This window comes from Tenrec ecaudatus, chromosome 12, assembly GCF_050624435.1.
Source record: "Tenrec ecaudatus isolate mTenEca1 chromosome 12, mTenEca1.hap1, whole genome shotgun sequence".
NCBI lineage: Eukaryota > Metazoa > Chordata > Mammalia > Afrosoricida > Tenrecidae > Tenrec > Tenrec ecaudatus.
Window position 1 is genome coordinate 128,788,743 of NC_134541.1, and position 26,315 is coordinate 128,815,057.

At 55.9% G+C, this 26,315-nt stretch overlaps 1 protein-coding gene across 9 annotated transcripts in view; it reads right to left on the bottom strand.

The window, feature by feature from the left end:
* Nucleotides 1-26,315, bottom strand: part of CUX1 (cut like homeobox 1) — a 382,248-nt gene that overhangs the window by 68,102 nt on the left and 287,831 nt on the right. For 3 of the 9 annotated variants that reach the window (XM_075564907.1, XM_075564906.1, XM_075564903.1), the window contains exons 9-16: nucleotides 21,237-21,285; nucleotides 15,693-15,797; nucleotides 10,537-10,725; nucleotides 6,815-6,873; nucleotides 4,199-4,247; nucleotides 3,427-3,523; nucleotides 1,756-2,427; nucleotides 561-626 (exon numbers count right to left, since the gene is read on the bottom strand). In XM_075564907.1, the coding sequence (XP_075421022.1) occupies nucleotides 561-626; nucleotides 1,756-2,427; nucleotides 3,427-3,523; nucleotides 4,199-4,247; nucleotides 6,815-6,873; nucleotides 10,537-10,725; nucleotides 15,693-15,797; nucleotides 21,237-21,285 (1,286 nt within the window). The remainder of the gene's footprint in view (nucleotides 1-560; nucleotides 627-1,755; nucleotides 2,428-3,426; nucleotides 3,524-4,198; nucleotides 4,248-6,814; nucleotides 6,874-10,536; nucleotides 10,726-15,692; nucleotides 15,798-21,236; nucleotides 21,286-26,315) is intronic. The other 6 variants (XM_075564912.1, XM_075564909.1, XM_075564911.1 and 3 more) reach the window with 4 other exon arrangements.

Consider the following 26,315-nt stretch of genomic DNA (forward strand, 5'->3'; position numbering starts at 1 on the left):
TGGACAGGGCCCATTAAAGATGCAGCTCCAGAGAGCATGGTGGGGGACTGGTGTGCTGGCCCCAAGGGAAAATGGGCTCCGCCTGGAAGGTGTCGCCCTAGAGGGCCTCTCGTGTCCGTTCAGACTTTAAAACACGAGGAAGCTGAAGCCGCTTCTGTCAGCAAGTCACCGGACTTCTCTCAGGACAACAACTGCTGTCCTTTCACTGGCCTCTGAGAAATCAGGCGGTGCCAGTCGTGCCTCCAGGGGTCTGGGCTTCAGGCTGAAGGTGGGGGCCAGGAGGGGTCAGGGTAGCTGCTTCCCTCTCAGTGAGCAGCCCGCTTCTCACCGCCCTGTCTGCCCGTCAACCTGGACGGGCCGGGCCAGGGCCGGCAGGAGAGAACCCGTGCTTTGTTTTATACTTACTAGCAGTTTTTCCATCAGGTTCCAGGCCAGAATCACACTGCACAGTTTTAAGCAAAATATATGAATATAGGTTTATCTGTATATATAGATACAGCTAAGGACATGCTGCTTCCTAGGTTACTGACGGCAAAGAAAGACACCTGCCTGCAACATACCTTCAGACCCATTTCTTCGTTTCGGGACTTCCTGAAATAGTCTGTTCAGGCTCTGGCCTGGATTCTCTGTTGAAAAACAAGTGCGGTAAGAACAAAACAATCAGGGGGTGGTGGCGGTGACGAGATGGGCTGTGTGACATGAAACCTGAGCCCCGAGTCACTAAGGCAAGGGCTCTAGGGCGCCCTGTGAGCCTGGGGAGAGACTGGACCTTTCTGAAAGGCCCTTCCCTCGTGGGCTGGGCAGCAGAGGCCGAGGCTCGGCTGCTAGAGACCAGGCCACTCTGAGAAGGGGCCACTGGCACCAATGTAAAGAAGGCCGGAGGGAGGGAGGGAGAGGGGAGCTGCCTCCAGGCACGTCACCCACCAGCCCCCAGAACCGAGCCCACATTAATCATCAGGAGACATCCAATTTCAGGGAACATCGCCATAAAAGGCCCCGCCTGCTTGGTGTGAACTGCTCGCTCTCTGAGCTCGCGGGTCTCGTTCCAGGAGGCCTCGCTCGAGTCTGGTGGGGCCTGAGCGGAACGGCTGCCTCAGACCATCGATGTGGCTAACTTTTGATCTGTTTACGGAGGGTGGGCCAGGGAGAGTTTTGTAAAAAAAAAAACTCCAGTGGGTTTCTCGTCAGGGCAGGCAGTTTGTTCATCAGCCTAAATGAGCCCCTAATAGGCCGAGGCTACTAGGGACCGGCTGAGCACTGTGTGCCCTCCCCTGTATGGGGTGGGGGAGATGGAGGAAGCTGGCATGGATTGCCCTCTGCCCACAGGGACTGGGTCCTTGGAAGGATTCCTTCTGCTGAGTGCAGCTGCTGCTGCCATAGCACTGGGAGGGGGACGGAGGAGAGTGGGGGTGGGGTGGGGGGCGGCGAGGGGGGTGTCTCTCCAATGCAAGGCTGGCACCAAGGGCCAAGCTGACCACCGGACGCTCCACCCTGGAGGTGCTCTCCGTGATATGGTGTGCTCCAATTCACCAGGCGCTCCCTGGGGTGCCCGGCGGACACAGGAAGGCCAGCCCTCCAATAGTTATCACCATTCCCTACTGCCTCTGGACCCCCGAGCTCTGGTAGAACCGAGAAGACACCTGATGTGCTGTACACACCCGATGTGATGCACGCACGCATGCGCACACGCGCCGCACACACACACACACACACACACACACAGGCACGCGTACCCGCCCCCCGGAGGCCTCTCACCTCTCTGTCTGCCTTGGATGCTGCGGAGAGCCAGGATGTTCTGCTCGTCGGACAGGAACTGCTTCATCTTGTGGAACGGCTCCTTGCCGCGCACAGTCAGTTTATTCCATGGCTTGGGCCGGGCCAGGATCTCGCTCACGGACCCTTGGGACAATCCCAAGACGTAATGTCCAAAAATGCGCTGTCCGATATTGTGCTTGATCAACTGCTCTTTGACCTGCCGGGCAATCTCGGCCGTGTCTATTTCCTCGCCCTCAGAGGCGCTCCCAGCGCTTTCTGACTGGCTGGGAGACGGGGCCAGGCCATTTACATCTGGGCTCTGTTGTAATGGACTTTGGGAAGAGATGGAGTTTGTGCTGTAAGGACCTGTTGAGAAAACCATGCTTGTGCTTCCTGTGTCCTGCATGGCCTTGGAGTAGAAGGACTGCATGAGCTGTCGTTGGAGGAGAGAGTTTAGTGCAAATTTTCCTGTCGAAGCCAGGGGTAGGCTGGGGCTGGCCAGGGATGAGCTGAAAAAGTCTTGATTTAACCCCGCTGCTGAGAACTGGTGTGAACCGTTAGTATTGGAAGCCTGCTCCCCCGTGTTGCGGGGCAACTGAGGAGGAGGGGAGGCCGGCAAAGGTCCCGGGCGCCGACTCTCAGGCTGGTCTTTCCCTTTTCTCCTGGCTGACCCTACAAGGAAGGGCAAACATAATGCATTATGGGGGATTCAAAAGGGAAAAAAAACCAAGACCCAAATGCAAAGAGTGCCCGCAACAGGGAAAAAAAGTGCAGCTTTTAACAAGGGCCAATGAGGTGCGTTGGTTTGTTTTTCGATTGAATTTTTTAGTTAGCCAAACGAGGCCCCCCAAAACAAGCAACATGCATTTCATGTTTGCGCCTTTCTTGTACGTTGCAGCCTGGAGAATCCCCTTGACATCGGTTCAGACGCCTAACGGTGGCGGGAGGAGCCGGCCGAGCTTGCGCGCACACGTGGCCGAGCGCACGCGCGCACGCACGCACACACACACGCACGCGGTACAGAGTTGGCTGGTTGAGGCCCGCGCAGGGCCCGCCAGCGTCCCAGCTACAACCAGAGGACCCCCGCCTGAGGAGCAGCAAACACTGGCATGGTGGGACCCCCCGATTCTCACACCACTTGCTCTGAGGCGGCGGACGCACCGTAGCAAGTCCGCTCGACGCAGGCGCGCACATTGTCAAGAGCGAAACAGCGTCGCAGGCCGAGACCCGTCACAGTGTACCAGCGGCCCCAACCAGAAGCACAGTCAGTGATGCCACCGCGGTGGGACGAGCAGAGAAAGGCTAAGGGGTTGGGGGGGCGCGTCCCCCCAGACACCGACAAAGGAAGAGCCAGGGCGACGCTGACGCAGCCCCACACACCAGGAGAGAGGCCGCGGCGCCCTCCTCTGCCCTCGCCGACTCAACTCACAGCCAGGAGACCAGAAAGCCAACGACCTCTCGGTCCCCTGCCACACGTCCCCTCCCCACTCGCCCGAGTCTGGCCCGTCCAGACGGGTGGAGGCGTGGAGGCACAGTGAGGAGAGGAGGGAACCAGCGCCCGTCGGTCGGGCTCCGTGGGCCAGGGAGGCTCCGCCATGCACCAGCCCAGCGCATGGCCACGGCCCTGCAACGTGAACCCAGCACCGCGCGCGCGTGCACGCGGCCACCTACCGCTCAGGTCACTGTTGGAGATGCGCAGCGTGGCATTCTCGGACTGCAGCGAACGGTTCTTCTCCAGCAGCAGCACCTCCAGGGGCTTGGATGCATCCTAGACAGGGCAGAGGTGGGGGCTCACTCAGGGCCAGGCCTGGCGCCTGATCCCCCCCTCCCCGGGGTCCCTACACCTGCCTCTGTGGTCTGCCCCCCACCCCCACCTCTCCACCTGTCTTGGGCACAAATTCATTTCTGTTAAAGAGATTTTTCTTCCCCCTTCCAGAATCCAGACCTTCTAGGCAATGAATTCCCCACTCTGTCTCTCCAAATCCAGAGGATGTTGGACATGGGGGTTGCCTCTGGGGAGTGGGACAGGAGTCCCATGTGGCCTCGAGTTAGCGTGGGTCCCTGCAGGTCCCTCCCCACTGCCACTCTGACCCACACCCTTTGGCTGGTCTTTAATGCTGCTCGAACTTGCTTTTCGTCACACTCTGACCGCCTGCAAATCGCCATGTCATCTGAACGGAGTTACCTATTCAGAGAACTTGAGCTTCCATGGTTTGGGCGGGGGGAGTGGGGCCGGGGCTGGGGCTGAGGCATGTGTCTCTCTTTGCCTCTGTGGAACTCGAGACAACTTGCTCCCAGGTTCCTGTTGATTTCGCTGTGCTGTTCTCCCCCCGAAAGGGGCTTCTCATGGGAATCCCGGGATGGGGGGCTGCTGTCTAAGGCCTCCCGGCGCCGGGGTGCCACGGCGCTATGGCAACGCTAAGCGCAAACTGTGGTCATGTACCTGGGTCCCAGCGCCCTCGGACGGTGCAAACTCCATGGACTTGAGAATACTGTGGAGAGCAAGGCAGAGTGGTCATTTCTCTCCCGGCACCTTCGGACCCCGAGACACGAGAGGGTGCTGGTGCCGACATTCCTGGTTCTACCAGATCCAGGGCCCACAGCTTCCCTGGCAGCCCTCCCCCTTCGACAGTGTCTCGGAATGACTCTGCCACTAGCGCTTGGCCTGCCAGTCCCTGGGCCGGCGTGCGGCTGGTTCCGGGTGTCGTCACAGCAGGTCTGCTGAGCGGAGGCTATCCGGGAGGGACGGCCTTGTGGAGCGGAGGGAGATAGGTGCCCTGCTGGTGGATGGTGAAAGGCATGGTGGCAGCCCGGCTGGGGCAGGGCTCTATGGCCACCAGTCTCTTGACCACAACATTCTCACTGCCTCCGCTGACTGTGCCCCAACCCCACCCCCCCCCAAGCCTGTGCCTTCCATTCACGGTCAGTGCCCTCGGCGGGTGGGGGACATGCCTCTGTCTGCGAGGCTCTCAGAGGGCACGGAGTGGGCGCCAGTGCTGAGGGGCCTCCTCGGCTTCTCTGAACACTGAGCGGGAAACGAGGAATGGGTGGCTGCACGGTCAGATGTCCGGCTGGCTGGCAGGGCCACTCAGCACCCTGCACTGCCCTGGGGCAGCCACACGCTAGCTCCTGGCCCTCATTTAGCCTCAGGAGAGCACGGTGTGGGGCACTGGCAGCGCAGGCCGTGGTGGCAACCCTGGGCTCCCCAGACTTACTCGGGGCCGACCCTCTGTGGGGCCTCCTGACGCCGGCACAGAAGAAGAGTCACCACATGTGAACAGAGCCGTGCTCCTGACAGGGACGTACTGAAAGCCACATGGGGACAGGCAGGGAGAGGGACATTCGGCCTCACAAGTGACCCTTTCTCAGGGGCCACCACAGTGCTCACTGCTAGATCTTCCCCCCTTGATGCTTTCTTTACAAACACCAAGTTTCTACATTGGTGCCCAACTCAGACATCTCTTCTTTGATCTGCCAGTGACTTGTGAGCTGCCCCGGCTCTGCAGAGACCCAGACGACCTGATCGTCGCCTCAGGAAACATATCACCTACCACAGACGCCACACTGCCAGCCAGGCCAGTTCTCACCTGGGGGAGGTGGGGACGAGTTACGTCTTTAAGTCGGGTATCACGGTCAGTGTAAGTCTCTGCGAGGGGTCTTGGAGGGGCAGGCTGTTTACCGATCACTGTGGTGGTGATAAGGAGCCCCAGCAATGTCTTAGGTTACACGTTGGGCTGCTTAGCTAACCACGAGGCTAGCAGTTCAAACCACTTTCTACTCCTGTCAAGAGTGACAGTCTTGGGAACCCCCAGGGGCCGTTCTGTCAGAGCCTGTCTGATAGGGTCACTGAGCCAGCACTGACTTGATGGCAGTTAGTCTGGTCTGGAGAGGTAGGCAGAGGGCCCAGGACAGGGGAGAAGGCAGGACGAGTAGGGTGGGGGAGCCGGGGCAGAGGAGAGGGTGTGGTGAGAGAAGGGGTCAAGCATTTGAGTTACTATAACCTTGATTCATCTTAGCAATCAAGCCACACCAGTGGAGTCTGCATCTGCAATGTGGCAGCAGCAGTCACACGATGCAACAGAGGCCCACTGGTGTGGCAGGTGATGAGAGGGGAGACCGATCGGTGGGGAGGGGAGCCCCAGTAGGTGAAGCCTCCAAATCCAGGTGCTCTCTGACTCGGAGCGTGGAGAAGGCACACTTCTTCCTTTTTGCTTTTTGAGGGCGAGGGGAAGGGGAAGTTGGGGCAGGGTGGGGAGGCAGGGATAGAGGGTCCATCGGGTCGGAAGTCACCACCAGGGGCCAGCGCTTGCCAAGGGCAACGTTCCGAGGGCAGGAAGGGTTAGGAGAGGAGCAGTGGGAGCAGAAAGCAGGGAGGTGGTGGGTGGGGACTGCAGCCAGGAGATGAAACCGAATGTGTACAGTTGGCAGAATGGACCACAGTAGGAAGGTAAACGAACCGATCCACAGCCAGGCGCGATCAAATCCACAGTGATTCCTGGTGGCCCCAAGATGGGTCAGAGCTAAACTGTTTGTCAATGGTTTCCTTTCGTGAATCAGGTGAAGGTTTAGCGAGCAGGCGATCAGCTGTGCGCTACACCATTTACACACGGACTGCTTGCAGTCGTCAAGGTAATGCCACCCATCCCTCCTGCCGTGTCTTTCATGCCTCCTCCTCCTGACCCTTCTCAGCTGTTGTCCTTGGGCAAATGCCAACCTCCCGACTTCCAATGGTTGGCTCTTCTAAGGCGTGTGTGTGTGTGTGTGTGTGTGTGTGTGTGGAGTGTCTCAGGAATGTTATTGTTCCCTTGAAAGCTGAGCCCTGGGGGTGATTCCAGTTCTAGACCTGAGGAGTGACTAAGTGTCATAGTCTTGGGGGTTGTGCCAGTCTCTAACTGACCGTAAGCCCACGGGCTCTTTTCCCAGGGCTTTTGTAGGAAATGCTTTTTGGGAAGTGGATCACCTGGCCTTGAATGGGGGCGCGGGTGCTTCTGGGTGGGCTGCCGGGGGTTTGTGTTGGCACCCACGACGAGAAGGGTCAAGCAGGCCCCCTCACACTTACTTTAATTCTTTCTTCACCTCGTCATAGTCGGCCTGCCCTTTGAGCTTTTCTTCCAGTTGCTGCAAAGACACAGAGCGCCTGTTAGTGGCAATGTTTAGAAAGAAGGTGACAGCGCTCGCTGGCTGTGTCCCCTGTAAACGCAAAGCCTGGTCCTGGGCAGAGAGCAAGCGCAGAGATGGCACGAGCTGATGACCGGCAGCTGGCAACTTTAGTCCTTCATGCTTCTGGTCTGATGTTACACACACAAACACACACACACACACACACACACACACACGTGTCCTTCTACTGCCAATACAAGGAAATATTGTTACAACTTCCATTTGAAATCGCAGTGGCCAGGCCTTGGGAAAAAGCATCTGTGGATTGTGGATGCCTCTGCTGGGATGTCAACCCGGGAGGAGCTGGGGGAGTCTGATTGTCTGCAGGTTCTCAAGGGCAGGGTGAACCATTGCCGACCCGACGGGCCTGGATGTCCTCACTCAGTGCCTCCCGCGTTTCCAGGTTCTACCTGAAAGGCTGCACCATGCTGGTGGAGTTCCTTCTAGAGGGCTTGAAGGGCGCTGAGGAGATGCCCACCAGCCGGCCTGAATCCCAACCCACCCTGGGCGTTTGCCCACCTGAGTGGGCCGTCTTGGGCGGCGGCCTTTGTGCTGACTCCTGTGTCCGGCTTTCCCGCTGCGGGGAAGTTGTCCTGCCCTCGTCCCCTTCCAGCCCTCTTGCTACACTGACGTCTTACAATGGCTTGCTCGTCTGTCATCAAACGGGGAGCGTGCATTCATTTTCTGGCAAAAGCGTCTCTCAGAAGGTGCGGCGGAGAAGCAGTGATTATTTCACTCCTTCCCCTGCAGTCACATAGCAGGAAATGCTAACAAAAGGCCATCTCAGAGTAGATGAGCTGCAACCTGTGCTTCAGATTGCCGAATGCACCCCAGTTGGCTGTGGAAGGCACACAAAACTTGGTCACACTCAGAGACAGGGGAGAAGGAAGGGGTGAGGGTGGGCAGGGCTCGAGCCTCCAGTCCAGCTCACAAGCTGAGGGCCCGAGGACACGGTAATCCTTCTCCTATGGGAAGTGGGGATGGCAGTTTCCTTAAAGGGCGAGTGAAGGGGAGGTAGGGAAGGGCCTGGGGGCAGGGACCCTTGAGAGGCCCTGGGTGTTACTATTCCTGTTGAAGGGTGAGGCCTGGTTTCTCTGACTTTATGAAATGCAGCAGGTGTTCATGAAATACTTCTTGAATTAGAAGAATTAGTGATTAAAGTTAAGACATAAAGATTCAGAACATTTGATTTGAGATACAATGTATTTTGGCATGCAACAAATTAGTCCCTGGCTAGCAGTTAATTCTAGCTTCAATTGAAGTACAAATATTTCTTAAGACCTGGTCCTGCCTGAGGCTTGCCCTCAGGAAGAGGTCACTGAAGATATGGGTGCCATAGCAAAGTATGGTGAAGAAACTAGATGGTGCCTGGCTATCAGGAAGAATAGCCTCTGGGGTCTTAAAGGCTTGATTGCAAGCAAGCAGCCATCCAAGGAAGGTGTCAACCAGCCCGCGCGCAAGAAGCACACCAGCCTGTCCTCCAAGGATGGCAAATGATACAATCCAAATCTAAAGGAGGGAGCGGCATGCAAGAGCTTAAGTTGTGAACGCCTGGTTTGCAGAGGGCTATGGTTGGCAGTGGAAGCCCAACATCTGTATGTCGGGTCGCACACCTGGGTCAAGCCTTTGGTGAACCCCCTCTGAGCGCAGCTGAGGGGCGTAACCAGACAGAGAGCAGACCTGGTTGGGTCAAAAGTAGTACCTTCTCATTTGATGTCTCTTTTGATGCACTTTATAGCTGTTTCAGATTTTTGGAAAAAAAGTGAAGGGGAATGTATGTGGCTGAAGCACCTGGAGGCGAGTCCCCCCATTTGCCCACGGCCCGGGCTGTGAACCGCTTGGCTCACCAGCCGAGTGCACGGTAAAGTGGGTTGCTGCAGGTGCAGTCAGGCTACCATTTAGCACCCGATCATCTCATCTCCCTGTGACCCATCTGAATTTGCTTTATTTTCAATATTTTCTGCTTCCTTTTCAATGGAGGCTTTTATTTGTTCTACTTTGTCGTTCTTGTTAGTTTTTGTTTTAATGCTTTTCTGTCTATGAAAACCAGAATAGGCATATCTATAGAGAGAGTAACTGGGGTCTGTCGGGGGGTTTTGAGGGAAAAATGGGGAATAGATAACCATGAGTACAAGAATGAAGAAAACATTCTAAAACAGATTGTGGGGGTGACTGTACAACTCTTCTTAATGTGACTGAACCATTGAATTGTATGACATGTGAATTATATGCCAATAAAACTGTTGAGGGAGGGGAGAGCCTAACTACATTCTAGAATGGTTGCACATGGCACTGACTGACATGTGTACCACCAACTTTGACTTACTTTCATATATAAAGGCTACCCATTATATTTAGCATCCAGCGGACACGCATAGCCAGTCTCTGACTCACACGCAGCTCAGGGGCAAAAGTAAGTATGAGCGGGCATATGCTTACTGGCTGGGGCAGACAGCAGAGGGGGGGGGCACTCTGGCCTGGGACAGGCCCAGAGCCCTGGGCCCTCTCTCCGGCTCTGCCCAAGAAGACATCTCCAGGGGGGCATGTTCTGGTTTTGCGGTGCTATGATCCTAGGAGTCTAGAACTATCTCCCATTAGACTAAGCTCAACCGATTATGAATCCCTGAATCAAAGTCATTATTTTTTAACACATAAAAGAGAAAAGGTTCCGGATTCTGGATTTGGGAGCGAATTTTATGAGTGGCCCCATGAAGGCCCGTCTTAGGAATAGGCTGGCTAACATTCCTGTGGGTTCCCCTGTGTGGAAGGTCTGATTTTGGGGTCCCTGGGGGCAGCAGCGGCCTAACGGGTGGATACAGAGACCTCGAAACATTGCCTGCAGCCCAGAGCAGTGGCCTCCCCAGGCTCCGCTCCCTGGGGAGCTCTCTCCTAGCTTGGCTTCCACTTGGTTTTGAGGTACTGTGTTCTGTAGTCCTCCACCTGCTGCTGTGAGTGTCCACAGGAAGCCACCTGCAGAGATGGCCCCTGACACGGAGAGAGCACATGGGGCCTCAGGCAGACACCAGGCCTCCAGTCCTGGCTGTGCTCCTGTTGGGAGCAGACCAGGGGGCAGATGCGAGAGGACAGGCAGTGAGGCCCAGGGCCAGGGCACCTGGTCCAGAAGGGAGCTCACAGGGAGGTTCAAACCCAGTCCCAAGCCTCTGGGCGGCATGAGACACTTGAGGCCGCTGTGTTTGCTGCCAACAAGGAATTCTCTTCTGGATGAGATGCGGCCCCACGGGAGCTCCAGCGGAGCGTATGCGCCACGCGTCGGAGTGAGGAGTCTGAGGGGAGCCTTGGGTCTCATTTAAGGGGCAAGCCCTTGTGAATGACCAAAGCTCAGGCAGAGGAACTCCCCCCCAAGCAGGCCGTTTAAGAGGAGCATAGATCGTAACCACTGCCTTTGCAGAGAGCGCGCATTCACCATGCGCTGCGAGATGGCTCAGGCCGGGCAAACAAGGCAGCTTCTGGGACCAGGCCTCCTGTCACTGTCAACGCGCCTGGTGCAGAGCCTGGACCCTGGGGGCAGAAGGGACTACTGGGGAGCTCAGGATGTTAGTGGGCCCGGTGCACACCTGGCCTGCCCTCCCCACCACGCCTCTCAGCCTCCCCCATGCTTACTTTGAGAGTGCTGTTCTTGGCGCTCAGCTGCTGCTCGAGCTGAGAGATCTGGCTGGCCGAGTTCTCACGCAGCTTCGTGAGGCTGGCTTGCAGTCGCTGCACATCCTCCACCAGCTGGGCGATCTCCCGCTCTTTGGCGGCCAACTCAACTTCCAGGCTGGAGCGGGTCAGCACCTCTATGGCCTGCTCCTGGGAGAAGACAGGAAATGACAAAACCGCACCAGCTTTGGGCCGCAGCCTTCCTTCCCGCCCATGTGCACAGAGCTTCCCCCTGCCCTCCTGGAGTCCCCTGCTCGGGAGCAATCAAGTGCCCACAGTGGACAGGCAGACCAATGGCAGTGAACCAAGAGGACAGCCGCAGCTGCCCTCACAGCGCTTGTCCCTGTGAGTGGGGCGGGGCGAGGAGGGGGCGAGGCAATCCATGAATGTGCCCGTCATGCCAGAATGCCTGCGGGGCGGTGGGACCAGAGCAACAACCAGACTCAATCATCCAGTGGGAGGACTCACTGCCGTTGAGTTTCTGAGACGGTGACTCACTGTGGGAGTGAAAAGCCCCGTCTTTCTTCCTCAAAGTGGGTGCTACAGAAAGATGTGCGGGAGCATCCGAAAGGTTTGTGAAAAAATGATACCAAGCTTTTGGAAGGCCCAGGGTTACAAAGTAGAGGCGGCACCGGGGAGAGACACTGGGAGGTTTTTTTAAGCCAGCTGGTCAGGAAAAAGACGATGGGTGAGCAGACCCGAGGTGGGGGTGGGTTGGCAGAGTGTGGCAGGGAGGGCAGCAGCAACGGGGCATCTGAGAAGGTGAGAGGGTGCCACCCGAGAATATCCCAGAGCATTCGGAAAGCAGGGGGCGGAGGGCCTGGCTCACAGGTTCCAGGGTGGGGACCTAAGGGAAGTATAGGGCACCTGGGCTGGGCAGGGCAGGGGGCAGGCCATAAGAAGCGGTCCACACTGCCTTTTGAAAGACCCTGGGGGTGGGGAGGCCCAAGGACCACGGACTTGGGGTGACCACAGGAAGCCCCTGGGGGCTCTGGTGCAGAAAAGGGACAGGAGGGTTGATGGCTGATAAAAACTGATGTAGCCGACCTAATTTAATGCATGTTATCAATCATCCAGTGGGTGGGATGCTGGCTGAGAAAGCTGTTTATAGGACTGGGGCGGGGAGAGGGTGGGGGGAGGGAAGAGGAGGGCTTGGTGGGGGCTGTGAAAGAAGCCCCAGAAGTGGTCCAGGTTGTGCAGGGGTCCGGGTTGCAGAAGGGGAGTTTCTGGGTTAATCCGTCAGGGCTAAGGGGTCCAGATGCTTCGTCCTGGATGGGGACAGTAGCTCCTCATGCTCTGGTCAACCCCAGGCCAGCCTGGGCCACGGGCTGGTGTATAAGCTGGGGTGGGCCATTTAACACCCAGAGACTGAGCCTCACTCATCGTCCTCAGGTCAGTCACAGAAACCAGCCCTGGCTATGTGACGTCCGATGGGGTAACAGGCCTAATGCAGGGCACACGCGTGTCTCCAGGTTGTCATGTCACCTGGGCTTGACAGGAAACTACGGAGCCAACGTGACAAAGTGACAGGGCCTACCTACAAGCACTGGAAAGGCGACCTACAGAGCAGTGCAGCAGGTGCGCAGGCCCAGGTGGAGGGGTAGCAGTCACCCCCTCAGGGGGCTGGCACCAGGCTGCTCAGAGACCACAGGGCCAGGGGGATGGGGGAGTGGGAGGCAGAGCCTGGAAGGAGAAACGAAGACTGGACGCATGTGGATTCCAAGGGCCCGGAGCTGCTGGTTCTCCCTCCTTCTGTCTGCCTCCACTGTCCCAGAATCTCTTGGGAGCATTGGAAAATATGTGCTGGAGATGGGTTCAGGAGGGTTGGGGCAGGGCCTGGGAGCTCTCCTGGTGATTCTGGTGGGAGCCAGGCACAGGCCAGTGCTCCAAGAAAGGAACAGAAACAGACTTCCCTATGCTGGAAGCCTGTCTGTGGATGGTCCTGCTGAGCCTGGAGCACGAGACGGAGAGGCGCTGGCCCATGGCGCTCACTCGCTCCTGCTTATTGCCACCTCACTCCCGGCCAGCCCAACCAAGGGGGCTGGTCTCTATCATGAGTCGCTAGTCACTCGGCCTGTTGGGGCTGCGAGGAGGCGGCTTGGTGTGGTGCCCCAGGGCGCTGAATGGGTCGCATTTGGTTGCAGATACTTCACAAAGCAAGGAGGCCCAATGGTGCCATGACTCCGAGAGATTGGAGGTTCAAACCTGCCCAGGGTCCCGCTGGGAGGAAAGACCTGGTGAGCTGCTCCCGCACAGATTCATCTAGAAACCTCGGAGGGCAGTTCTGCCCGGAGTGGAAAAGCAACTGACGGCTACTCACAACCCAAACGTGCCGAGGGTCCCCTCTGACGCACGCAAATGCGGGGTAGGCTGGTGTTGGGGAAGGGAGTGGATGTGGGAGCAGGGAGAAGCTAGGGCCCCCACCCTGAGGAGCAGCTGTCAGGAAATTAAATCACGCATGAGCGAATGTGCTGCCAAAGACCGCGTCCCACCTGACCCAGGCCAGGGCACTCTCAATCACCGACAGGCACAGACGGAACAAGGATGGCGGAAGAGCCGAGGCACCTGAACTCAGTGGGCACCAATGTGGACAAGTCCCGTGGACAGTCAGAAGAATGAACCCATCTGTGTGGGAAGGAGCAGTGAGGGGGGCAAGGCTTTGCCTTACTCTGGACAGGGGACCCAGAGAAGGACGCCAGGGCGGGCAAAGCCGTGGGCCGAGGGAAAGAGGAAGCCCCTGAGTGAGCTGCTTTGACATAGTGCAAACTCAGGGTGGCCAAGGGCCAGGAAGGGCTTCTCCTGCTGTCCATTGGTGGCCGGCGATGAGTCGGAACCACCTGGGCAGTACCCAACAGCAGCGGGTTTAAATTCTAGCTCTGTCCTTTTCTAGCGGTGTGGCCTCAGGCACACTACTGAACTCCCGCAGCCTCACAAGTCCCCTGGGAGGCACGGCTGGCACTTGGCCCACCCACATCCATCCAGCAATGCCACGGAAGAAAGGCTGGCTACCAGCTTCTGTGAAGACTACAGCCCGAGAAACCCTGGCGGGGCGGTTCTGCTCGGTGACACACAGGGTCATCATGAGGCCAAACTGATGGGATGAGAAAAGGCTTGGTTTGGTTTTGCTCCGAACCTCGGTCTTGTCCGTAGATGATGCTGACAGCAGTCACGCTTCTAGCAATGGTGGCGTGTGAGGAGGAGATGAAATGTCCTCTGGGAGGCCCAGCGCTTGATTCCCCTGACTCTGGCCTTCACTTCCTCTCGACACCCTGCTGATTCTCGGCCGAGGTGCTTCGCCCAAACCCAACCCACCCTTTTCCCGCTGGCGAGGTTTCCTGCGCGCACTGCCCAGCCAGCTGAAGCTGCGGGGCCCTGGCTGTGCGGGAGCTCAACCCCCATGGAAACCCCTGCCGGGCCACTCGTGGAGGGCAGACTCGATGCCAACGATGGAGTATTGAAGCACCCCTTGGCTCTACAACTTACTCTACCTGGAAAAATATCCATTTCTGTCTGAAATGTTTGGGTGGCTACAGTCCTGGATGGTGCCAAGAATCCTCTCAATCAAAACATTCTGCTTAGGCACCCTGGACGACTGGCTTCCCCCGGAGCCCCAAGCCCGGCCAGAGAGGCCTGCGGGCGAGGCGGGTGGCACCTTTCCCATGCACCAGGGCTCTCTTCTGGCTAGCATCCACCACGTGCAAAGGAGTCCCCGGCCCCCTTGGCAGTCTGAGATCTGAAATCAGCATGTGCCTCCTTTAAAGAAAGAAAACTAAGACCCCTCTGGAGAGGTGGCCCCAGCGCCACCGCAGTGCAGGCTCGAGGGTCTGAAAGGCGGTGCTCCAACTTCACCCTCCAGTGCAACAGGCCAGCCTGGGAGCGCTAGGCCGTGTGAGGGGGCAGATTGGAGGGCGTGCCCCCTCCCTTGACAGCCCCCACCCTCGTCAGAGGTGGGGTGATTGCGAGCCCCTCACACACAGGCCACCCCGGGGAGCCCCGGTGCACACACACACGTTTCACTACGGCGGGAAGAGGGAGCTGCAGGACTCCCGATGGTGCCCAATGACAGCGAGCTTGATCTCGTTGCTACCCAAACGCACACCATTCAGGTGCTCCAGGGCACCCTGGGACAGAGGCCTGGTGCTCTACTCCCCAAACTCAGCACAGTCTCCTCTGCCACACACAGGTAGCCCCGAGGGGCTGAGGCTCCGTCTGGTCTGGGGCGAGGCGTTTCCCTGCCCCTGCTTCCTCATCTGCATGAAGACAGGACACTAAGCGGCCTTGCGGATCAGGCTCTGATATCGAGGATGCCACGCTGACGTAGGGGTTCAACACCACAGCCAATGTTTTCCTACCAGACCGCCGCCTCTCAACCCTCCCTGCTCCCCAGGGTATGTGACAGCCTGGGCCACACGGCGGCGAGGGCTTCGCGAATGAAAGCGTCTCCCATGGCAACCCGCTTATCAGAGGACCAGAGTTCTTCTCTTCCGAGTGAGGCAACTGAGGCCTGGTGGGTTTTACTGCCTGGGTCTGACCTGCAGAGGCAAGTCTGGAAGAAACCAAGCGCACCAGCGTGAGGGGTCACCGCAGAGGACTACCAGCGCTTCCCTCACAGCAGCGTCCAGAACCCTCAAAAATCCCCACCTTGGGGACTTTCTGGGAGAGAGTGACTTTGTCAGCCTTGGAGAAACCATGAAGCTAATGACCGCGGCGTGGGCCTGGCGGGCCGTCAGCACCTCCTGTGAGTCTGGTGATGCAGTTACAGCGGGGCAGGTGGCTACGCTATTCCCTCGGCGCCCCCCCCCCCCCCGCCCCAGCTCACCAGGAACATCTTTTCCCTGGGGGTGGGGTGGGGTTCATGTCCAGGAGGACAAAGGCCATAGGGATTCCCTCGGGGACCTCTACAAAGACATGGCCAGCTCACCTCACCAGCCTGGTCTCCCTTCAATCAGCCAAGCCTTGCCCTGCTGACTGTACCCGGCTCCAGCCCCTCCGAATGAAATGCCCTCCCCATCAGGAAAGCAAGAGGGGTCTAAGATATTATTCCCCAGTGGAGAGGTTCGGCGCGAGACAGTTGCAGGTGCCAGGCGGGCAGGGCCTGGGCAGCCACGATTACCCACCACGTCCGGAGCCTTCTGGATCTGTGAGGCGAGCTGGAGAGAGTGGTTGGCTGAGGAGAGTTGCTCCCGTAAGGTGTCTGCCTCCCTCTGAGCGACCTCTGCCCTCTGCAGGAAACGCAAAGAGGTGGGGGGAGCGAGAGAGAGAGCATTCGGTTTAACAACTGACAATTATTACAAGAACATTCATCAATTCATGCCTGACTGGCTATAATTGATTTTCCTAAACACTCAACCTAATAAATGCTAGGCAAAAAAAACACAGAATGTGATGGATTTTTATTTTAAACAGTACAAGGAAGAAATAATTGAGCGATTATGACAGTAATTTAACGCTAGGAGCAAGGAATCCCCTGCTGATACTAACGCTCCGGCCCACTGAATTTCCCAGACTGAATAAATACAAGTGGAATAGAGTCTTTTGATTCAATTTCTTCCTATTCTCATAGACCAAGAGGATTTTATTGCAGGACGGCTCCTGGGAGTCATTCTCCCGGGTAAACACTGAGTTAGAGATGCTCTGGCCATCTTCTTCCGAGAGCATGTGCGGCGGGGTGGGTGCTGGCCTCCGTGGCGGGTCCCACAAACGCACAGAGTGGAAGCGCGGCTTCTTTGGAGAGAGCCAGGCCTGTCTCTGAGGAGTTAATCCTGCGCCAACTGCGCTCTCTGCTGCCAGCGGCGTTGCCACTAGCTGACCGGGGGCACCAGGACGGGGAGGAGCGGCCCTGGCCCTCCAGGAAGCAGCACGCATGCCTGGACACTGATGGGCATGCCATTCGAGGTATAGGAAAGCAGTGCCACCCTGGAGCGAGCCCTCGGCCCTGCTGCAACAAGTGGGACTAGGGCCGCCACGCGGCCTTTCTTAGCCGCCTTCTGGTCATCTGACATAGGAGCACAAGCCCTTCGCAGATCCCACGAGGATGCATGCCAGGGACGGCATGGCCCTCGTTTCACTGATGAGCTCGAGTGGTCTCACGAGTGTGGACACAACACAATCTTAGGTGGTAGTGGGGGGCGAGGATACAGAGGATGTGGTGGCTGGTGGCAATGCGCCAGTGAGCCGGGGGGTGGGGCAACAGACTCAACGGAATAGGTGGCTGAGGAGAGTCTGACTGGGTGGTGGGTGAGTGAGGGGTGCACTGCGGGTCTGCTAGCTGCTGAGGAAGAAGTGAGCTGGCCGGTCGAGTCCGGATGACCTCGACTGATCCTGAGGTCCGATGACCTCGACTGAGGTTGGCTCCCAATTCCGGTCACTCTGAGACTTCACCTGCTCCGTGCTGGTGCTGGTGGCCTCCTGCCTGCCTGCTTTTGGGGAGCTCCGGGAAGTGCACCCCATCCAACTCAGCCCTTGGTCAGGCCTGCCTATTGCCAGTCTCCTCCCGCCTCTCAGTTTCAGAAAGCGTCCAGAGCTGCCTGGCCTGTCTCAGGCCCTTCTCAGGCCCTCAGTCACCTGACCAGGTGGCTGCATCCTATCAAGAGAGGTCGTAAGGTGGTCACGGCACCTGTGACTGCTGCAGGAAGGCTTCCCTCAGTGCCTCCAGCGCCTTTCCAGGTGAGCTGCACATGCCCACTTTGCTTCTCCAGCTCAATGATGACCATGTCTTGGCGTTGGCCAGCCTCATTCTCAGCCCAGCAGTGAGGGAGCAGCACACCCAGGACTCACACCCATGCCCAACACGTCTGGGCGGGAGCATAACTTAAGGCCACGCGGGTCTCGGGCTCACGAGGCATCTGGCTTCTGCTGAGACTCAACTGGCTGCAGGGCCTGGCTCCCAGCACAAGCCCCTGGCCCCGGCTGTTTCTCCCTCAGGTTGCTGAATGTCTCCAGAGCTTCTGCACTTGCGTTCCATTTCCAAGGTCATGAGCAGAATCGCTCTGGCCTGTCTCTTTGTGGTCATGTCCTGTTTGACTTAGTTAGGTCAGCCTACCTTTTCCATGAATCTTTAGTCCCGCCCCCACCCCCAAGAGTTGAGGTGGCTTGGCAGCTGAACATGACAAGTGAAACAGGAGAGAAGGCGGTTAAAGGCGGGAGCAGGGGCAGCAGCGGGGATGAGGAGTGTGGGTCACGGGTGGCCCACTGCGTGGAACTTCATCGTGTGTTGCTCAGGCAGCATGAGAGGGAGTGAGGGGCATGCAGGGTCAGCACCTCTGCCTCCCGGGGCCACAAGCATGGCTTCAACTGCAATCAGTGAGGGGAGACAGAACCCCAGACACAGAGCTGGGGCTCCCACGCAACAGCGCCTCGATCTTCTGTCCCAGTTAGACGCCTGGCAGAGGCACAAACACCCAGGTATCGACCAGGGCTGAGCTGCCTCACGGAGAGTAGAGGCGTGTCAGGCAGTAACGCCCTCCGTGGGCGCATCCCTTGACCGCCCCATGCTTGTGCTCTGCATTTTTCTGAGAGACGAGGACAAGGTCTGAAAGCCCCCAAACCAAACTCACTGCCATCAAGTTCATTCTGACTCACAGAGACCCTGTAGGACAAGGAAGAGCTGCCCCTGCGGGTTTCTGAGACGGGAACACTATGGGAGTCGAAAGCACTGTTTTTCTGTCACGGAGTGATGGTGGTTTCAAGCTGCTGACCTGGCAGTTAGAAGGCCAACTTGTAACCACTGTGCCCTCAGAACTCCTTGCCACCCTTCAGATGGTGTGCATTCAGGTGGGTGGGAAGGAGACACAACCATCCATAGCTGCTGTGGCTGAGGGCTAGCCTCCTTGCCCATGGTAGACACACAAGGACTGTAGCAAGAAACCTACTGGTCTCAGCAGAGCATCCCCACTCTGGTGCATGGTTTGCATGACACCAGGCGAACGAGGGTGTCTCTCTTCCTGGGGAGTCTCCCCAGTTGGAGAGGCACTGAGCCAGGTATCTTGCCGCACTGCTCCCCGCTCCTGCCCATCCGAGCCTACCTCTCTTCCATGGCCAGGGACCTCTCTCTCCTGTTCTATCAAGACAGCTGCTGACTGTCTGCTGTGCCTGGTCCCTCCACTCCCACCCACTCCTCCATGTGCAGTGAGAGCCCTCCTCCAAAGCCCAGACTGGGCCTCTCCTTTCACCTACGTCTCTACTGACTGACTCACGGTCCTCCACCATGCCCCCTGGCCTCCCACACCTCCATGCCCAGAGCTCACCTACCTACCTACCTCCCACCTGGTTTTGGCCAGGGAGGCCCGCCTCTCATGTCTACCTGGGAAGGAGTTCTCCTAGTTGAAGGTCAAGGCCTGAATACCTTCCTGGTCTTCCTCTTAGACACTCAAGTCCACTTCCTCTTCTCTTTCCTCTAGGGGCCTTGGTGGTTTAGTGGGTTAGGCATTGGGCCTCAGACCACAGGGTCAGCAGTCTGAATCCACCAGCTGTTTCTTGGGAGAAAGGTGAGGTTGTCTGCTTCTGTAAAGACTGACAGCCTCAGAAGTCGTTCTCTGTATGTGTTGAAAGCGACAACACACACACAGCAATTGTGTGACAAAGGCTAACTTTGTCTTTGGCTTGGCTAGGCCAAGGTGAGCCAAACAGACCAGCTGAGTTAAGGCACCCATCCAAGGAAATGGATGTGTAAGGAGAAGTGTGAGGTGAGGCCGTGCTTCCCGGCCTGTGGGGCGAGGTGGATGGGCTGGCGTTGAGGGACAGGCAACGGGAGCCCCCGACCACGTGGCAGGTTAAGAGCACGGGCTCTTGACCAGCTGTTGGCCTCAGTTTTCCCATCTGTAAAACGGGACTAATAGCAGCACCGATATCACTGTGAGGCAACCCAGCGATGTGCCTACATCCAAGCCACGGTGACCCTTGGATAGCACAGTGCTAGGGGTGTGGATGCCTGACACCAAGGGTGGAGAGCATCTAGCCCTCAGGCAAGAAGAAAGCCTGGGATGTCACCAATACCAGTTGACATCACAAAGAGCAGCCATCCTGGACATCACATCAGGGGTGAGTTAGGGAAATGTGAGAGCAGCCTGGCCTGACAATGATACTATAAACATTACCTTTGACTCCTCACCTATGGTGTTCCTAGGGACCCTGGTAGCTCAGTGGTTGAGCATCAGGCTGCTATCCGCAAGGCCAGAAGTTTGAAACCACCGGCTGCTCTTGGAGACAGAGAAGGGGCTTTTTACTCCCAGGCAGAGTTGAGTCTTGGGATCTCCCAGGGGCAGTTCTGCCCTGTCCTGTAGGGCCGCTCTGAGTTGGTGTTGGCTTGACAGTGGTGAGTCATGTACTAGGGAGCTTCCCAGAGTTTGTGGAAGAGAATTTTCCCATGAACCTTCCGAAGCCCCCGGCACACTGTATCCACAGGGAAGCTGCATTTTTCAGGAGATGAAGAGGAGGGCTGCAGAAGGTGCCAAGTGCTGGCACTGGCTCAGTGCAGCCACCGCGGCAGCCCAGCCCCAGGAGAACCTTTTCTGTGTTGTAGACGGCTCCTCACTCTGGGTTCGTTGATCTCGACACGGAGGGCAGGTGCAGCTGCAAACTTCATCCTTTAGGACGGGTCAAGCAACTCAACTTGTTCATGTGATGTCCTACCCTTTCTCTGCTTCTTGGGGGCACTTCCAGCATCATTAGTGGCCCTTCTTATGGGTCCCCATGGTGTTCCCCAGGTTTACGGTATCGAGCTAAACACGATACAAAATACCCGAGCGCCGTGGGAGCTCACTTGACCGCCACTCGCTTTACCGCTGACGAACTGTTCACCTGGAGATGGTGTCACGCTTTCAGGAAAGAGCTCCTTAGGAGTGGACCTACACAGCTTGTCGTTCAAGGCTCAAGTGGATTGAACATTTGCCAGCGAGGCGTCCTGGGGGCGTAGTGGGTGATGCATTGGGCTACTAATGGCAAGGTCAATAGTTCTATCGCACCAAGCCGCTCCTGGGGAGGAAGAGGAGGCTGTCTGCTCTCATAAGGTGCACAGCAATCTACCCTGTCCTCTAGGGCCGCTGCGAGTCAGAAGGGACTTGATGGCAGTGAGTCTGTCTGAGTTCGTTAGTACTGCCACGATCATGACACCTGCTGACATGACGCAGGCCACATGTCTCTCCGAAACACGCAGTGTGTGCCGGGCTTGAGGATCAGAGGTGTCCAGCGCTGCAGCCACAAAGGCTCCCTGAAGAACTCAGAAACCAGCCCATTCAGGTGCATTCTCACACATAAACCAGCTTCAGTTCCCCTCGGCTGCAGAGTGTTCTGTGGCCCAGGGAGTGGGCAAGGACAGGACTTTGAGTGCTTGTCAAGGTCTGGGGACCACCCTCACCCAGCACCGTGGCAAGTGCCCTACGGGACATGCGCCAAGTGACAAGCTGGGATCGGAGAGTGGAGCAGGAGGAGGAGGAGGATTTCATCTCACTGGGGCCATGCTGGCTTGGGTAACCTAGGCAGACCACTTAACCTTCCTTGGCCTGAGACTAGCCAGCTGCAAAATGGAGTGGGGAAGAGGTCATGGCTGTGGCCTTCTGGGGCTGAGAACCACTTCGTGGCATGGGTTGGATTTAGAACATCTCCCAGTGAAGGGAACGGGTACACTCTCGTCATTCCACGCCTCAAGCCATTGAAAACCTTACCTGATTTGCTCTGTCGAGGTCCGTCATGATCATTTCAATTTCGTCAGCCCTAGGGAGGGGAGAGGGAGAGCGCATTAGTCAGCAACAAGGCAGGCTGGGGCAGGTGATTAACAGGATGCCGCTTTGTGACCAGAGCCTGGCAGAGTCACCCGATTTCACCATGTACGGGGAGGAGATGCCGCTGCCTACAGTGGGAGAGAGGCTTCCAGTGTCACGGGGAGACAGCCACGAATAGACCAAATCCGTGCGAGTAATTCCAGGAGCAAAGGGATGGTTCAACATTGGAAGAATCAATCGACGTAACAGACAACGGGACAGAGGAAACAGATGATCATCTTTATGGATGAAAACACACACACACACACACACACACACACACACACACACACACCCAATAACATCCAACATGCTTTCTTGATGAAAACCCTCGAGGCGACGAGAATGAAAGGGGAATGCCTCAATATGGTTTGGGGCAAAAGTGAAAACCAACAGCCAACACGATACTAATGGAGAAAGATTCTTGAAATCAGGAACAAGGCAACAGTGTCCACTCTTGTTTCTTCTATTTAACATCTTACTAGGAGGTCCAGCCAAAGCAATGAGGCCAGAAAAAGGTGCCCGTGTTGGAAAAGAAACAGCCAAGTGACTTATTCCTAATAATAGTCAGGATCTTATGTGCAGAAAGATCCCAAAGATGCCACAAATGAGCCTCCTGAACTAAGGAAGAAATATGAGCAAAGTGGAAGGGTGTGCAAAGTGGAAGGGTGTGTAGCCAACAAACAAAACTCTGTTGGGTCGATACACCAGGCAAGAGAAGTCTGCAAGAGGAATTAGAGAAGCACTCTCACGTACAATGCATCTAAGAAAACAAAACACCTAGGAATAAATTTAACCGGAGAGGAGTTAAGATTTATACAATGAAAATTACAAAACTCTGCTGAAAGGTGTTAAAAGACGTCTTTGGTGAATGGAAAGTTGTCCCAGGTTCAAGGATGGTTCAGATGATAATACTACCCAAAGCGACCGATAGATTCAAGGCAGCTCTGATAAAAATCCCAACAGCCTTCTTGGGAAGACACGGGAAAGCAAGTATTTCATTTTATATGGAATGGCAAGAGGCACCAAATAACTGCAGCGATGTTGAAAGGGAACAAAGGACTTAAACTTCTTGATTTAAAAACAGATTATGCAATCAAACAGCCTGTCACAGCAACAGACCCATGGGCTGGTGGGCTAGAGTGCGAGCCCGCAGCGAGCAGCACATTGCCGCCGGCTGACTGCTGACAAGGGTGCCCAGTACATCAGCCAGGGGCGAGGAGGCTCCTCAGTAACCGGCGCGGGGACAAGTACGATTTCTACACGAGGAAAAATCAAACAGGGCCCGGGCCTCAGGCCATACCTAAAAGCAAACTCAAAACAGATTAAAGGCCAAAATGTGCACCTAAAACCACAACACGCACAAACAGCAAATAACAAACGACAACATACACCTAAAAAACAAGCTTTTGCTCATCAGAACTTTACCAAGAAAAGGCGAAAAGACATATCATCAACTAGAAGAGTATCTTCAAGAACCATCTGTCTGATGATACTTTAATAACCTGGTGCCATAATCGATCTGTAGACAAATGGATCAGAACAGAGAACTCCGAAATACAACTGAGCACTCAGACACCTCATTGCTGATAAGGGGCTAAGACACATTAAATGGGGAAGAAGGAGTTCTTTTTTGTTTGTTTGTTTGTTTGTTTAAACCAAAAGGTGCTGGAGAGACTGTATTTCCATTTGCAGAAGAATGAAACGGGACCCGTGCATCACGTCAGATACTAAAATGAACTCAAGATGAACTAAAGATCTAAGTATAGACCCCAGAACTGAAATGATCACCAGTGTAAAAATAGGGACCAACCTAAGGGCCGTCATGCTAGGCACAAATACACCAGCAAACAGAGTGAACAACACCCACTGCAGAAGACAAAGAGGGTTAGGACCTCCGAAAAATATACCATCTATGTTTCTCAAAAGAGTGAAAGGAGAATCCACAGAGTGGGAAAAATTTTTCTGGGCAATATGTCAGATAAAATGCTAATTCAAAGATCCATAGAAAAACAGAAAGTTAACAAATGCTGAAGAGGACGCGGAGAGATTGGAATAATCATAGACTGCCATTGGGACTGCAGAATAGTACAGCCACTATGGACAACAGGGTGGAACTTCCTTAAACAAATATGAACAGAAAAACCACATGGCCTGTAGTCTCTCTAACTCGGTATACACAGCAAAGAAATAAGCAGAACACAGACATGTGCACACACGTGTACTGCAGCCCTTCCCACAGAAGCAAAAAGACGGAAACGACCAAAAAGCCCATCTGTGGAGACTGGGTAGACAACTGGCGCATACATACAAAGGCATATCATGCATCCTTAAAAAACACGAAGTGTCAAACATCTTATAACACGGATGGATTTGGAAGACGTTGTGTTCAGCAAAGTTAGCTCATCTCACAAAGATAAGTGCTTCATGATATATTATAAAAGGGAAAAATAGAAGAAAAATGGTTTACAAAACAAAAGCAGCAGGCTTTGAAAGAGGGAGAAGGGCGGGCCCTGGGGTGGAAATGAGGAGAGTGGAGATGGGGTTTGGAGAAAACAAGGTCTACATACGTGGAACCCTACCGCTAGGATGGCCTGTGCTACAGTGTTTGGCATGGTTGTGTGTGTGTATTGTAACACACACACACAGGCCACAACCTTGAAAGTCTTGCGGTCTCCTTCCCCATGGAACAGACTAGATCTAAACACTGGTCTGAGTGGTTATATGATAGGGGGAGAGTAACATGGAAACCATAGTCCATGCTTTTGTGGCACTTGGGCTAGTTTCAGACCACACACACACACACACACACGACTTTATGTATGCGTATCTAAAACAGCTCGAAGAATGTCATCCATGTTACAGAATTGTCCATGTAGAAATGGTTCAATTGTTGTACATTCTGCTATGCATATTCAACAGTGACAAGAATAAATTACACATGCATAAAAAGATGAACGACAGCGTGTCCTGCCAAGAATTGGAACAGAAGCCTGGATCGAGCACTCTGCAAAAAGAGGAGAGCTTGCCTTCCCTTAGAGGAAGGAGTCGGGAAGGGTTGGGAAGCGGTGACTTGAGTGCTGGGTTCTGAAGGATGAGTAGAAGCCTCCCAGGCTTGGGGGAGGCTAGTTCTGGGTCAGGTTGAGAGGGCCCCGAGAGGCTAAGGAGAAGCAGGGGAAGGGAGGAGGGCTGGTGTGGGCAGAGGAAGGCGCTGCAGTCGGTTCTGTAAACACCTGGCTCATTAAGTGTGGTTTCTGAAAGCACGTCCTTGAGGAATGGGAAAGTAAAGGAGTCCTCCTGAGGAGTCCTTCCCCCAGCCCCCTGCCAACCAGTACCTAGCCTGTGCCCCCTCAGGAAGCCGGGGGGCCAAGGCTCATGGGAAGCACTGGACCATTATAGCCACGGAGCCCCCTTCTGTGGGGTGGGGGCTCAGGGCCCACCCCCATGGGGGTTTTCTCACTGTTTTGCTGCCTTGATGGGTTCCACACTCAGCAGAGGCCTGCCGGGGCCACTCCCACGCCATGGTGCTGATGTGTGGCGCCTACCCACCTCTCTACCTAGCCACCTCACACCCCACGGCCCTGCCCTCTGACAACTGCAGCTCCGGGCCCCCTGCAGACACCAGGCCTGACCCCGAAGCTTTCTGGAGACCAGGTCCCAGTCAGTGCTGCTGACAAAGGACGGGCCTGGCCGTGAGAGAGCCGCTCTGAACCTTGGAATCTGCTGGACGGGTCCCAGTGAGATGTGGGTTGAACCCAGGTGCCCGCCCGCCCTACGGGGTGAGAAGTGGGCCCTGGGTGGTCAGCCCGTGTCTGCGGCATCCCCACTCTCCTCCTGCCTGGCGCTTCTGGCTTCTGTGGTGATCTCAGGCGCTCATCGCCCCCAGCAGCTGAACGGGCTCCCAGAGGCCTTGTGACCAGGATCCAGGCCGACTGGGCCGTCCCTGAAACAGTATCCTGCTTTCAGCTGGGTCTGAGAGAAGCCCGGGGCCATTGGGACGATGGCCTACTTAAAGGAAGCTATTTTTAGTGGGGTCTGGTAGTGTCTCCAAGTAAGAGGAACCCCAATGATGCTTCTGCTTAGAAGAGCCCATGGTGGGGCAGCTCCCATTATGAAAGCCAACACCGTATCATCTCTGAAGACCACAGGCGCTTAGACAGAAAACAGCCGAGCTTGGGAACAGAGGAAAAGGCACCTTACACGTGCAAAGAACAAAAAGAAACAGCGGAGGAGTCCCCAGCACAACGTAACACACGCGAGGGACCATCCAGCTGCCGGCAAGGCGACTTGCTGGTGGAGGGTACCCGATAACACCGAAGGCCGGCGAATGTTGGGCAAGGTAGAACCCAACTTTTATTTTATTTAATTTATTTTTTTGAGCCCAACTTTTAAACACAGCCCCGAATGCCAGGCAGGCAGTTACTACTCAGCGTGCGTCTGGAGTCCATGTGGCAAACTTCTCTCAGTGGCTAAGAATCGTTCACCGTGCACCCGCTTGCTCTGTGAACACGTCTGGGGCCCTGGGCTGGGCACCTGTAGACAGTCACCCCAGTTCCTGTCGATCTTGGCAGTGCCACGTTTTCTGAAAAGAGCAGGTGGACAGGCGGCTGCTGGGTAGAGCACGCCCCAAAAAATTGATCGGGGAGAGGTGGTTGCCAGCGCCTGGCTTTTGAGGACCCCAGAGAGCTGGCTGTGGGGCTTGGGACTGGCTGATGTTGGCCTGGGCTGAAGGGTTTCCTGGTCCCTCCCTGCTTGGCTCCGAAGAGCCCTTTCATGCTTCTTACCTCTGGCTAATTCATCTTCATCCTGAAAACGCCTCTCCCTCTCTGTGCAGGGCACCTGGTAAATATATGCCTGCTGTTGGCAGCCTACCCCTGCTCTATCGGCCTCACTTCCCTGGGACATTGGCTCTTTCTTTACTCTTCCCTGCTTCCCTCCCAGACCGTACGTTAGCTAGGCCGCTTCTTATCTTCCTTCCTTGGG